The sequence below is a fragment of the Anolis sagrei genome, chromosome 2, assembly GCF_037176765.1.
Source record: "Anolis sagrei isolate rAnoSag1 chromosome 2, rAnoSag1.mat, whole genome shotgun sequence".
NCBI lineage: Eukaryota > Metazoa > Chordata > Lepidosauria > Squamata > Dactyloidae > Anolis > Anolis sagrei.
Genome location: NC_090022.1, coordinates 165,902,780 through 165,915,654, shown reverse-complemented (window position 1 = coordinate 165,915,654; position 12,875 = coordinate 165,902,780). Strand labels below are relative to the sequence as shown.

Here is a 12,875-nt window from a genome sequence, read left to right as displayed (position 1 = left end):
ACCTTAGAGTCAATGTCTCAGCAAGTCATACACAACAAGAACAAACATGATAGCTATATTGCTAAGAACATAAATAAACTGTTTAAATAAATAATACTTTTTTTAAGTGAAGAGGGTAAATATGGCAGCACAGAAAATGGCAATTTTAAAACACAACTTCAAAATAAATAATGAAAACTGAAGTCATTAATAAGCAAATCATTTACAGGAATGTCAACTAATTCAGCACCAACTGTACTTCTATAAATCCATACTTTGGGTCACAAATAATCCCCCACATAGTATCCATATGAAGCGTTTACAGAAGGGCCTCGGATAACCTTATGGCATGCACACGTAAGAAAGGCCTGAAAGTACTACTGTTGCCAACCAATGAAAATCTTTATAGTCTGAGTCTATAAAGGCACTATATCCCATTTGATCTTAGAAGCAAAGCAAGGTCAGTTCTCATTAGTACTTAGGTGGAGACCGCCAACAAATACCAGGTGCTGTAGGCTACATTTCAGAGGAAGAAACTGATGAAAACACTTCTGACTATTCTTAGCCTAAGAAAACCCAAGGAGATCCATAAAATTATCATAAGTTGACAGACAACTTGAAAGCACATACACAAATAATGTGCTGGATGAAATATAATTATAGGCCTATGATTATTCCTGGCAATATTCTTTATGAGTGAAGGGCAAATATGAAACTGCAAATAGGAGGCAAGAGCAACAACTGAGGTGAATTGTTTAAAAACTGATGGCAAGAGATACATATTAAAAGGTGGATTTGGCATGGAGGGAAGTAGAAACTATGCTGTGTAAATTTCAGTCCTTTGTGACAGATTGCAATGAACCTTACAGAGCATAACATTCAGGATGGATGTACAATGGTTTCTTAAACTTCAGTAATCTCTATCAACTGTGTCATTCAGAAGAAAAGCAGAACGAGTAGGACTGAACACCACTTCAATAAATGGTAAGTGGATAGTTGTCTATCAGACAAACCTAGAGAGCCTAAAAAGCAAATTGTAACCATGACCTGGTATGTTAGAGATGAATGGGAAAAGGAAGAAAACGCTACTTCTTAAAGTTCAACTGGCTGTAAAAATGAATGTGTCTTTTTGTGACCACTGAAGCAAAAGAAAGGCCAAAGGGCAGAATCTAAAAATGGAAGCACTCAGGACACCTATTCCGCATCTTTATCAAAGAGTAACCACATAATACCTGCTCCAGTTTCTTGTGGATAAAGCTATCAAGTGAAGACTCATAGAATCAACTATTTGCTGGTAAACCATACCCCTCTTCCACAAGTGTTCATCTCCTTGAATCTTCCAGTAAGAAGAAAGTCATAAGATGATCCAAGGCATCCCCATATTATATTCTAATCATCCTAGAACCTAAAACTGCTGTTGATGAGAAACTGAAGTTCCAGTTTAAATGTAATATGAACACATTTAGTCTATCATCCAAACTAAGACAGAAAGAAAGGGCCCTAGATCCTTTTTTGCCAAAACCCAAGAAAGAATCCACTGAGATTCATTAAAACAAACCACGGATACTCTCTTTCCAAGAAAAGAATGTCCAAGCAAAGTCTATCTTCTTTGAGAAAATATACTGTTGTTTCATTCAGGAATGCATTAATTGTTTACTAATCTGGCATTAGACCAAACATCTGTTAACAAATGGGAAATCTGAGTAACAAAGCTGAGTATTAAAATCAAATAGTTCAGAGAACACTCATTAGAAGTGCCCTGCATATCTGCAAATGGTGTGTTAATGATACTGATCAAATCTTCAGGTTTTTCATTATATGGCACTTCCTAGAAAACTTTAGGTAGATAGAAATTTTACTTTCTTTCCTGCCAAACAACCTTTGCCTAACTCAAAATTGTTCAAAATGAAGGCTGTTACTATATTTAAAAACCCTGTGCATTAAGAAATCTCTTATCCAACAACCAAGTTTTTCGGAAAAAAAATAACACAACAGAACTTTAAATAGTCCTTAATAATGTCCCAGCTTGTTGTCATCTTCAACAATGTTCCAAGATAGCATATGTATGTTCCTCATAAGTTGTTATCTGCTTTGTTTGTTAATCCTCAACCTCAATTTTCACCTTAGAAAACTCTTTTTTAGATTGGTCCTCAATTTTTCCAAAGATTGCAAGGCTTATTATTTCCCACAGTGAACCATTTCGTCCTTCATACTGGCTGAGCATTCCTTATCCAAAATTCTAACATCCAAAATACTCCAGAATTGTCCACATTTCATGGTCTGATATAATTCATGCACAAAATTATGAAAATGTTGTATTATTATTATTATTATTAATAATAATAATAATAATAATAATAATAATAACTTTATTTATATCCAACCCTATCTCCCCGTGGGGACTTAGGTTTATATGAAACAAACACATTTCATATTTAGGTTTAAGTCCATCTTCAAGGTATCTCATTAATATGGGGATTGAAAAATGCAAAAAAAATTCAAGCAATCTGGATAATGCACACTCAACCTGTATGTAGTTTTAGAAATCTCTTAAAGATTAGAGCAAAAACAATTATACTACTATTTCAGGAATTATTTGTGTAAGCCAGTCAAGAAAGTCTATGATATTTTTACTCTGTGATTACAGCTGTCATAATAATGGTGTCCAGGGCTCATTGCACAATGTATTTCCACAATATCTGTTACATGGTTTTCTTTCTCCAAATACCAAAATTTTATTTCGTCAGATCCTTGGGTCTTTTACTTTCCAATCAAACCATGGCACATCAACTTGACCATCAACTTCATTATATCATTTAATAAAACCAGATGCCATAATTCCCAAATCTGATCCTACATGTTTAACAAGTCTGTGGAGGTGAATCAATTATTACAATGAGCAGAATGATTTCAGTATTTAGCTGGAATGTTCTTGGAATGATGAAATAATTCATGTCTCAAATCCCAAATGCACTGAAAACCACTTTCACCTTTCGCTCACCAAAGAGAGATATCAGAATTACAACAAGCATTCATCAAACTACAGTGTCCATCATATGAAGTAAAAACAAAAGACAATAGAAATCAAATCAACAAGACAATACCCAGTACTACTCTATAAAAGAACAGGCTAAGGATAAGAAATGGCAGAACCCCACTAGTGGTTACATAAAGCTCCCAATCTATCTTGGAAAACAGTGCTGCCCTCATAAGGACTCTTGGTGGTAGGTCTTATCTACAGACCACTTTGTATGGAAGGGGAGACAAGATATGAAACTTTGTCACAAACCCAGATGTCTGCTCTGCCCACAAATTTTCTCAAAAAAGTCATCACGGCACCTAATCATATCACCCACAATATTAAAGATATCCCGTGAAGTGATATATGGCACCCTCTGTGAATGATGCCCTTCCGTATTCTAGATTTGGGCAAATAGGGCAGAGAATAAATTGACATAAACAGGCGTTTGGAATAGAAATACACAGAAACTAGTTGCAGGACACCTCTCACATTCATAAGGTTATCTATTCACCTCTGCTTTGGTCAATATATTTCCTCCTGTCTTTGTTCCCCCAACGTTCATTGTTAAAACCGAACTTATCACCTAATCACCATACCCACATTTTTTGCATTTTATTGCTATTCATACCACCTGTTCATGGCTACAAAGGTCTGTTCCTAAGCACTTCACTCCATGCATCTGAAGAAGTAGACTCACCCAACAGATTCATGAATAAGACTAGACATTTTAGTGAAAAAAATCAATCCAAAAAACTGGGTCAACTTGCCTACAGCCAAAGGAAAAAAAATCTATAGTCTACAAGATTCTAGCAAACTGTTCTTAGAACAATGGTTACCAACCTTTTGGACTCACAGAGTCCTTTTTAGAATAAATTTCTATGGCGGAGCCTCTTAGGTCTATCCTATGTCTTATGTTAACTGTGTTTAGGAGTAGTCTTACGGGGGAGAAAGAGGGGGCAGATAGTAAGGGGATTTAAAGATATCTAAACAAGGGCATAATGTCCTTACAATGAAATTGTATTTTTAAACTTTGGAATTTACTGTAAGATTTCAATTTATTTTCAACTACCAGTACACATTATTTTACTTTCTATTTCTTATTCTTTAATTTCATTCAGTTTTTGTTTATTTTCCAGGAGCAGCACCAGAGCCCCTGAAAAGTACACGCAGAGCCCTTAGGGCTCCGCAGAGCACAGGTTGGGAACAATTGCCTTAGAGAATAGTAATGTTGTTGTTGTTCATTCGTTCAGTCGTCTCCGACTCTTCGTGACCTCATGGACCAACCCACGCCAGAGCTCCCTGTCGGCCGTTACCACCCCCAGCTCCCTCAAGGTCAGTCCAGTCACTTCAAGGATGCCATCCATCCATCTTGCCCTTGGTCGGCCCCTCTTCCTTTTGCCTTCTACTTTCCCCAGCATAATTGTCTTCTCTAGGCTTTCCTGTCTCCTCATGATGTGGCCAAAGTACTTCAACTTTGTCTCTAGTATCTTTCCCTCCAGTGAGCAGTCGGGCTTTATTTCCTGGAGGATGGACTGGTTGGATCTTCTCGCAGTCCAAGGCACTCTCAGCACTTTCCTCCAACACCACAGCTCAAAAGCATCGATCTTCCTTCGCTCAGCCTTCCCTAAGGTCCAGCTCTCACATCCGTAGGTTACTACAGGGAATACCATGGCTTTGACTAGGCGGATCTTTGTTGCCAGTCTGATGTCTCTACTCTTCACTATTTTATCGAGACTAGCAATATTTACTAGAGAATAGTAATATTTAACCTATAATTCTGTATCATACAATTATGAATGAACACATAAAATAAAGAAGTCATTGTGCAATTTTATTAGTATGGTATGAAATTTCAAGTATGAGTATCCTTTTATCACCACATTTTGCTTTTTTATTTCTGCAGAGTGCTTAGATGTTGGCACACCTTTGGAATCAACTACTGTATTTGCTCGCACTTTTTGGCTAAAATACCTTGTCAAAATTAGGGTGCGCATTAGATTCATGTCATATGGTCACCTTAGTGCTGAGCCACAGCCAAAGGGGAAGCTGCGTCAGGAGCAACTGGAGCTCCTATTTGAGGGATATCATCTGTAACTCAATTACCATACAATGCTATGTAATCCTGGGATTTGTAGTTTGGTGAGATACTCTTTGGCAGAGCAGATTCAAATCCTTGTAAAACTACAGCCCCCATAACTCCACAGCATTGAACCAAATCAGTTAAAGTGGAATCATTCTACAGTATAGACAGGGCCGTAGCCAGAAAAAAATTTCGGGGAGAGTTGACAATTTCGGGGGGGGGGGGGGGTTGAAAATTTCGGCGGGGGGGGGGGGGGGGTTGAAACCTGCCTCCTAGCTCACACTGAAGCCAAGAGCACAGCACGGGGCAGAGCAACCTTCAATAGCCTGCAGCTCCACCCCTGTCACCCACCTCCACCAAGTCTGGCCTCCTTAATGAGAGCATTCAACACACACACACCCAACTTGGTTGCTTCACTACATCGGCTATTGCTGCAAGTAATGACAGTGTGAATAAATTGTCAATATTTGCTTGAGATAGTGCTTACAGTTCTGGAGGGACTCTTAATTTTTTGCATCTCATAGACTTAGCAGCATGGGGATTTGGTTAACGAGTTAAAATTCATGAGTAAACCAGGTTTTTTAAAAAAATCTGAAACATTTCGGAGGGGGTTTGAACCCCTAAAACCACCCCCTCGCTACAGGCCTGAGTATAGATGCACCCCAAGGTTTTATTTTCCATTGCTGGAAGCTTTGGTGCTCTAATACTTTTGTTTTTAAAGAAGGAATTCTAAACAGGCAGCAACTTTAATGGCCATATTACAAAGAGTGCATCTTTTGCTGCTGCGCAGTACGTTCATCAGCAACTTTTTTTGTTGTTTCATGGTCTTTAAAATCGAGGTGTGCATTAGATTCGATGGCACATTAGACTTGAGTAAATATGGTATCTTTGATTTTAAGCTTAATATAGTTGCGCAAATCTTTTCTTTTTTGTGTGGCATTTTTACAGGTTGTGGTCTTCTTTATTCCATTGTTTTACACCAGCAGTTCACGATCTATTCTGCAATCTGGACCTAGTTTTGTTTCTGCACAGAAAATGGAGCTTCATCTTCTGTTTATGAAGTCTATTGATAGGGAAGGTGTTTGCAATGAACAAACTACTAGCCTCATAAAATTCAATTAGTCACTCTCCTGTTTTCATGTCTTAATCCTAGACAATTTTTTGCTACAAACTTGGATTCTGTTCTTGTTTCCTACTTTGACATTCTTGTTTCCTACTTTGACATTAACTGGAATCCTGTTTTGGTGTGTCGTGAAATTCCAACTTAAAACCTTTGTATTTCTTCTTTATTTGTCTCTAACTGGACCTTTCAATTTGGATGGTGACTGTACTGATAAGTTTCCCCTGGCTCTTACTGATATGAGTTGATCAGACTTTATATTCTTGGATAGCCTTTGCTAGATATCCCCTCACTATTTATGCCACCCAGTTCTTCTTAATATCTTCTATTTTTAAATACAACTGTATAATTATCAAATTTAAAATGTTAACTCCTGCTCACTTTAATTCACTCCTTCAGTATTATAATATTTACATGATCCATTTCTTTTTTTACTATGCCTAGCTTTCCCTGGTTCATGTGTTTCACATTTCACAGCTTTGGACTTTTCACCTCTGAGCACAACACCCACTGAACATCCTTTCAGCTTAAGTCTAGTTGTGTCATTAGCTACAGCACTACTTCTCTTCTGCCGTAATCCCAGCAGACTGTTGGATGCCATCTGAGCTCTGGTTTATTTTTTAATTGTCTCCCAGGATTTTCATGGTAAAAGGTATTCAAAAGGAATTTACAATGCCTCCTTCTGCATAGCACTATGATGCCACACAGCACTATGATGACACTGGGTTGCTTTAAGTTTTTTGGGTTGTATGGCCATGTTCCAAAAGCATTCTCTCCTGACATTTCTCCCACATCTATGGCAGGCATCCTCAGAGGTTGTGAGGTATATTGGAAAATAACCAAGGGAGGTTTATATATCTGTGGAAGGTCCAGGGTGGGAGAAAGAACTCTTGTCTTTTGGAGGCAAGTGTGAGTGTTGCAATTAACCACCTTGATTAGCATTGCAAAGCCTTGAAGTTTCAAGGCCTGGCTGATTCCTGCCTGGGGGAATCCTTTGTTGGGAGGTGTTCCAACATTCACACTTGCCTCCAACAGACAAGAGTTCTTTCTCCTACCCTGGACATTCCAGATACATAAACCTCTCTTGCCTAGTTTCCAAATATACCTCACAACCTCTGAGGATGCCTGTCACAGATGTGAGCAAAATGTTAGGAGAGAATGCTTCTGGAACATGGTCATACACCCCAGAAAACTCACAGCAATCCAGTGATTCTGACCATGAAAGCCTTTGACAACACATGATGACACTGCCACCATCTCTGAAAGATGCTCCACTGCTACTGCTGCTGCCCAGTAGCCATTTGGCTCATTTAGTCTGACTCCTCAGTAAATGCCTGTCTGAAACAGAAGACTATAAGCAGCACTACTGCCATCAACACATACTCACAGAAGGATTCAAAGCAATCACCATGTTTTGGTGATTGTTTTGGGGAGTGATTCTTGGTCCATCTACAAAGCCTGACAACTCTTATTTTTATTTTTTTTATTTTATTTGGGGGTTCTTTTACCCCGCCCTTCTCACCCCGAAGGGGACTCAGGGCGGCTTACAGGGGCAAGGCACAATTTGATGCCTGCATCATAAACAATCGTACACAAAATTACACAAAATTACAACAATTCACAGTTGACATGCATACAATATAACCATAAAATCAATAAAATCATTCAAACCACATACAAACCCAGTTCTCCTCTTACATGGTCAGTGTTTGTTAACACCTTGATCTAGTTTTTCGTTCCATTCATCCATCCTGCTGGTCTTACTTGCCTGATTGACTGCTTTAATTGTCAGAGTGCCCAAAGGCCTGGTCCCTCTTCATACTATTTTAAGAACAATACTGGATGATTAAAAAAAATCTTGGTGTGACTGATGTTTTTACTTGAGAAAGAAGAATATGTAGCTTGTTAGGACAAATGTGTGTCCTGGATGAAGTCGGTTTGGTTAGGATGAAGCCAACTACTGTAATTTCTAGGGGGTTTTGGGGGGGGGGATCAATAAATCCATGGTATTTCAAAAGCCATCAGTTTTGTTTTTTTGGGTAGCTGTATATAGCAGAAACTCACTGCATATTGCAAAAATAAGCATACACAATTCTCACAATTCATCATGTTTTACCGTCTTTAGAAATATAACATCTGCAGTATCCTTAAATACCTCTGTAGACTAAGTGTATGAATAAGCCTTCATTTAGAAAAGCATGGAATTTGTTTTATCAATGGGATTCATAACAGTGTGAAGATAGGTACTTTCCAAAGCGGTCTTTCCCCCTCTTTCAGGAACATTGCATTATCACCTCAAGAACCACCATTGCATGTGATACTGCAATTAGAAGAAAATATCCAATACCCTTCTGTAGTGCATAAATGAAAAACACATGTGTTCATTTACACAGAGGATCGGCGATCCTGTCCCACTTCTAAAGAAACAACCAAACAACCAAGTAAAACTTCACAATTTATTTCACTTACCTTCACAAATATCATGGGGAGTGTTTGCTTGGCTCGACTATAATGCCTAGCAACTCTGTACACTGTTTCAGGAACATAGTCCAGAACCAAATTAAGATATACCTCATCTTTCTAGAAAAAGAAGGGAACAAGGAAACAAAAATTAATAAAGAACTAAAGGTTGGTATTTAGGAAAATTGATGGTTTTAAAGTAAGATCGCAATATGCATAAAGTAAAACAGGAATTTGTCTGCTCTCAAGAAAGCAATGCACTAGGACACAAATTGATGCTTGTAAATGCCATAACACACTATATTATTTTCAAATAGAGAAGCCGCCAGATATTTTGAACCATCATATTATATCCTATAAAAGTTTTCATTCTACCTTTAGAATATCCTATTTAAAAATATATACAGTTAGATCTTGACATCAACTACTAAAAGAAAGGAGAAGTGACACCTTGCAAGAAAAGGAGAGACAAAATGTAGTGAGCAAACTATTTGGGACATCATGCTTATGTGAAAAACCTCAATATAGCAGAGAGGTTCATGTTCCACAACATAATGCTTTTCAGCTTGGTTCTTCTTTGAAAACATGAGGATTAATTTTCTATGCCCACAGGACAGCCTTATAGTACATTAGCTCAAATGCGCACCCCTCCCCAATGATGCCAGCTAAACTAAGCTCCCCAGCCAAATACTGAATCTTGTATTTTCTCCTATTTGTAAATTCTTCCTTCAAATCATTCCTGCTCCTTGCTACTGCTTCTTCACTAAAAGGTACCAGCAGGAGGCTGATCTGATATAATCGATTTCCTGCATGTCTTTGCAAACTCACCTTCTCTCCACTGGAGTAAAAGAAATAACGCAATCTGACAATGTTGCAATGGTCAAGCTTTCTCATAATTTGAAGCTCCCGATTCTGAAAGAGAGAAGAGTATTTGAACAGTCATTTCTAGAAGGTACCTTTAAAAATAATAATTTTTATTCTGAAAAACAAAAAAATGTGGTTGCACAAGAATAAAATGTGCAAACCAATTTTAAGATTATGTATTTTTTACAAAATCACACTTTTATATTTTACTTATTACATCAGCACCTGTGCTCCACAAACCATAGTCAGGGCTCCGCAGGGGGCCCCACGCTCTCCCTGCCTAGGAAACATGTGACCTGTGGAGTCCCACTGCTGTGGCCTACGGGGCCTTCATGCCACCACCTAACTTCTCTTTCTCAGCTGTTGCCACTGCGCCATATCGCTAGGACTCACTTCCCTGTGGCAAATGCCACCACCTTTGTCTCCTACAGCCTGCAGAGAGAGGGCCGCTCTCAGTTCTAAGTTCCTACCACTGTGGATCTGCCTCCCTGCCTAGTGAACCCTGATGCTCCTTCCTTCTCTCGATTACTTTCTTGTTAGCTGACTTCCACACTCCTGAGGCCTGGCAGGGGAAGGCAAGGCCAGGAGGAGGCGGAGGGGTGCATAGGTCAGGCTGGGCCAGGCCTTCCCTGTGCCGTGGAGGCCTCAACTATGCTATTCCCCCCCTTCCCAAATTGGGAGAAAGAGCTAATATTTCAGAAGACAGGATTAGAATTCAAAATGACCTGAATGGATTAGAGAGCTGGGTCAAAACTAACAACATGAATTTCAACAATAAATATAAAATGATACATTTAGGCAGAAAAATTGAAATGCAAAGGTACAGGATGGGGGACGCCTGGCTTGACAACAGTCCATGTGAAAAAAATCTTGGGAGTCTTTGTGGACAACAAGCTGAACATGAGTCAACAATGTGATGTAGAAGCTAAAAAAAAACAATGGGATTTTGGGCTGCATCAAAAGGAGTATAGTCTCTAGATTGAGATAAGTCATTGTGCCTCTCTATTTGGCTTTGGTTAGACCTCACCTGGAATACTGTGTCCAATTGTGGTCACCTCCGTTCATAAGAGATATTGACAAGATGGAAGGTGTCCAGAGGAGGGCAACTAATATGATCAAAGGTCTGGAGACCAAGAAGAGTCTTAAAGAACTGGGTGTGTTTAGCCTGCAGAAGAGAAGGCTGAGAGGATATGTGATCACTATGTATAAAGATGTGAAAGGATGTCATAAAGAAGAGGAAGCAGGCTTGTTTTCTACTGCCCTAGAAACTAGGATTCAGAGCTATGGGTTTGTCATAATCATTCAAGGTTCAAATTACAGGAAAGGAGATTCCACCTGAACATTAGACTGTGTTTTTCCTACATGGCAGGGAGTTGTATTAGATGGCCCATGTAGTCTCTTCCAGCTCTATGATTCTAATCACCCACATCAGCGTTGCCTCCGAAAAATCCTGCAAGTCTCCTGGGAAGATAGGCGGACAAATGTCAGCATGCTGAAAGAAGCAAAGACCAGCAGCATTGGGACGACGATCCTCCGCCATCAACTCCGCTGGACCGGCCACGTTGTCCGAATGCCTGATCACCATCTCCCAAAGCAGTTGCTGTACTCTGAACTCAAGAATGGAAAACGGAATGTTGGTGGACAGCAAAAGTGATTTAAAGATGGGCTCAAAGCCAACCTTAATAACTGCGGCATAGACGCAGAGTACTGGGAAGCCCTGACCCTTGAACGCTCTAACTGGAGGTCAGCTGTCACCAGCAGTCCTGTAGAATTTGAAGAGGCACGAATGGAGGGTGAAAGAGAGAAATGTGCCAAGAGGAAGACACATCAAGCCAACCTAGACCGGGACTGCCTTCCACCTGGAAACCGATGCCCTCACTGCAGGAGAACATGCAGGTCAAGAATAGGACTCCACAGTCACTTACGTACCCACCGAACTTGGAACTTGGAAGACAATCTTATTCGGTCAATGAGAGATTGCCTAAGTAAGTAAAGTAAGTCAATTTGTCCATTTTTGCACATTCACAAATCTTCATAAGCCATTTTATAGTCCCTCGTCTTCTTTTCACCTTATTTTTCCCCATGTATCTCTAGATCCTATTCCTGTATCTAATTATCAACATGCTCAGTTGGTGTAAAATTATAAATCAGCAATGTTACGAAGTTATCTCTGTGCAGGCTTTTTTGTTTGTTTGGTCATATTTTGTTTGTTTGGTTTATCAGCCTCCCAGCTGAAACTTTTAATTGGAACTTCTAAGAAATAAGCCAGGACTATAGTCATTTTAATGTAAGTGACATTCTCTTGCAGTTCTGGAAGACCTCGAGTTTCCATAAAATTATCTCTCTCCTTGAAATCTGGCACTGGTATGTCTAAAACTTCCTCTTGCGTGTCCTTTCCTTTCTCTGAAATTTCTGCCCGATTCTGAATCACAAGTTCGAGTTTCACTAATTGATGGTTCAACTTTTTCCAAAGGGTTATGTATCTGTTTCATATAAAGCTGATAAAAGTCCTTTCTCATTTTTCTCAATTCCTCAATAAATTTGAGTTAATTTGACAGTTTCTTGTTTAGGAACAATTTTTCTTGGAATTCTACAGTGGATTCTTGCTCACAGTCCTTACTGATTTTGCATGTCACTGTGATTTATGACAGACTTTTGTGTTTATATATGTGTGTGTGTGTATACATGCACACATACACAAAAGCCATGCATTGGGACAAGAAATAGAATCCATAAGAAAAATCATATAATATTGATTGGCTTTATTTGAATAAAATGACTTAAATTAAAGTGATCATGCTTAAATTGAAGAAATGAGCGGGATATGAATGATATGAACTAAAATATCTTGTTTTGTAATTTCTTTACAACATGTATAATTTTGAAGTGCTACAACAATTTGTCTCTCTCCTGAGGAATCTGTATAAGGACCAAGTAGCAACAGTCAGAACTGACCATGGAACAACAGACTGGTTCAAGATTGGGAAAGGCGTAAGGCAGGGTTGTATACTCTCATCCAACCTATTCAACTTGTATGCAGAACACATCATGCGATGTGCAGGGCTTGACAAATGCAAGGCTGGGGTAAAAATTTCTGGAAGAAACATTAACAACTTTAGATATGCAGATGATACCACTTTGATGGCCGAAAGCGAGGAGGAGCTGGGGAGCCTTCTAATCAAGGTGAAAGAAGAAAGCGCAAAAACATGGTTGCAGTTAAACATAAAAAAACAAAGATTATGGCAACAAGAATGATTGACAACTGGGAAATTGACGGGGGAAATGTAGAGGCAGTGACAGACTTTGTATTTCTAGGAGCAAAGATTACTGCAGATGCAGACTGTAGCCAG

General features: G+C 39.1%; 1 protein-coding gene across 2 annotated transcripts in view; it reads right to left on the bottom strand.

The window, feature by feature from the left end:
• GSK3B (glycogen synthase kinase 3 beta) overlaps positions 1-12,875 on the bottom strand; it is an 89,408-nt gene that overhangs the window by 46,129 nt on the left and 30,404 nt on the right. For both annotated transcript variants that reach the window (XM_060763396.2, XM_060763397.2), the window contains exons 3-4: positions 9,490-9,573; positions 8,671-8,781 (exon numbers count right to left, since the gene is read on the bottom strand). In XM_060763396.2, the coding sequence (XP_060619379.1) occupies positions 8,671-8,781; positions 9,490-9,573 (195 nt within the window). The remainder of the gene's footprint in view (positions 1-8,670; positions 8,782-9,489; positions 9,574-12,875) is intronic.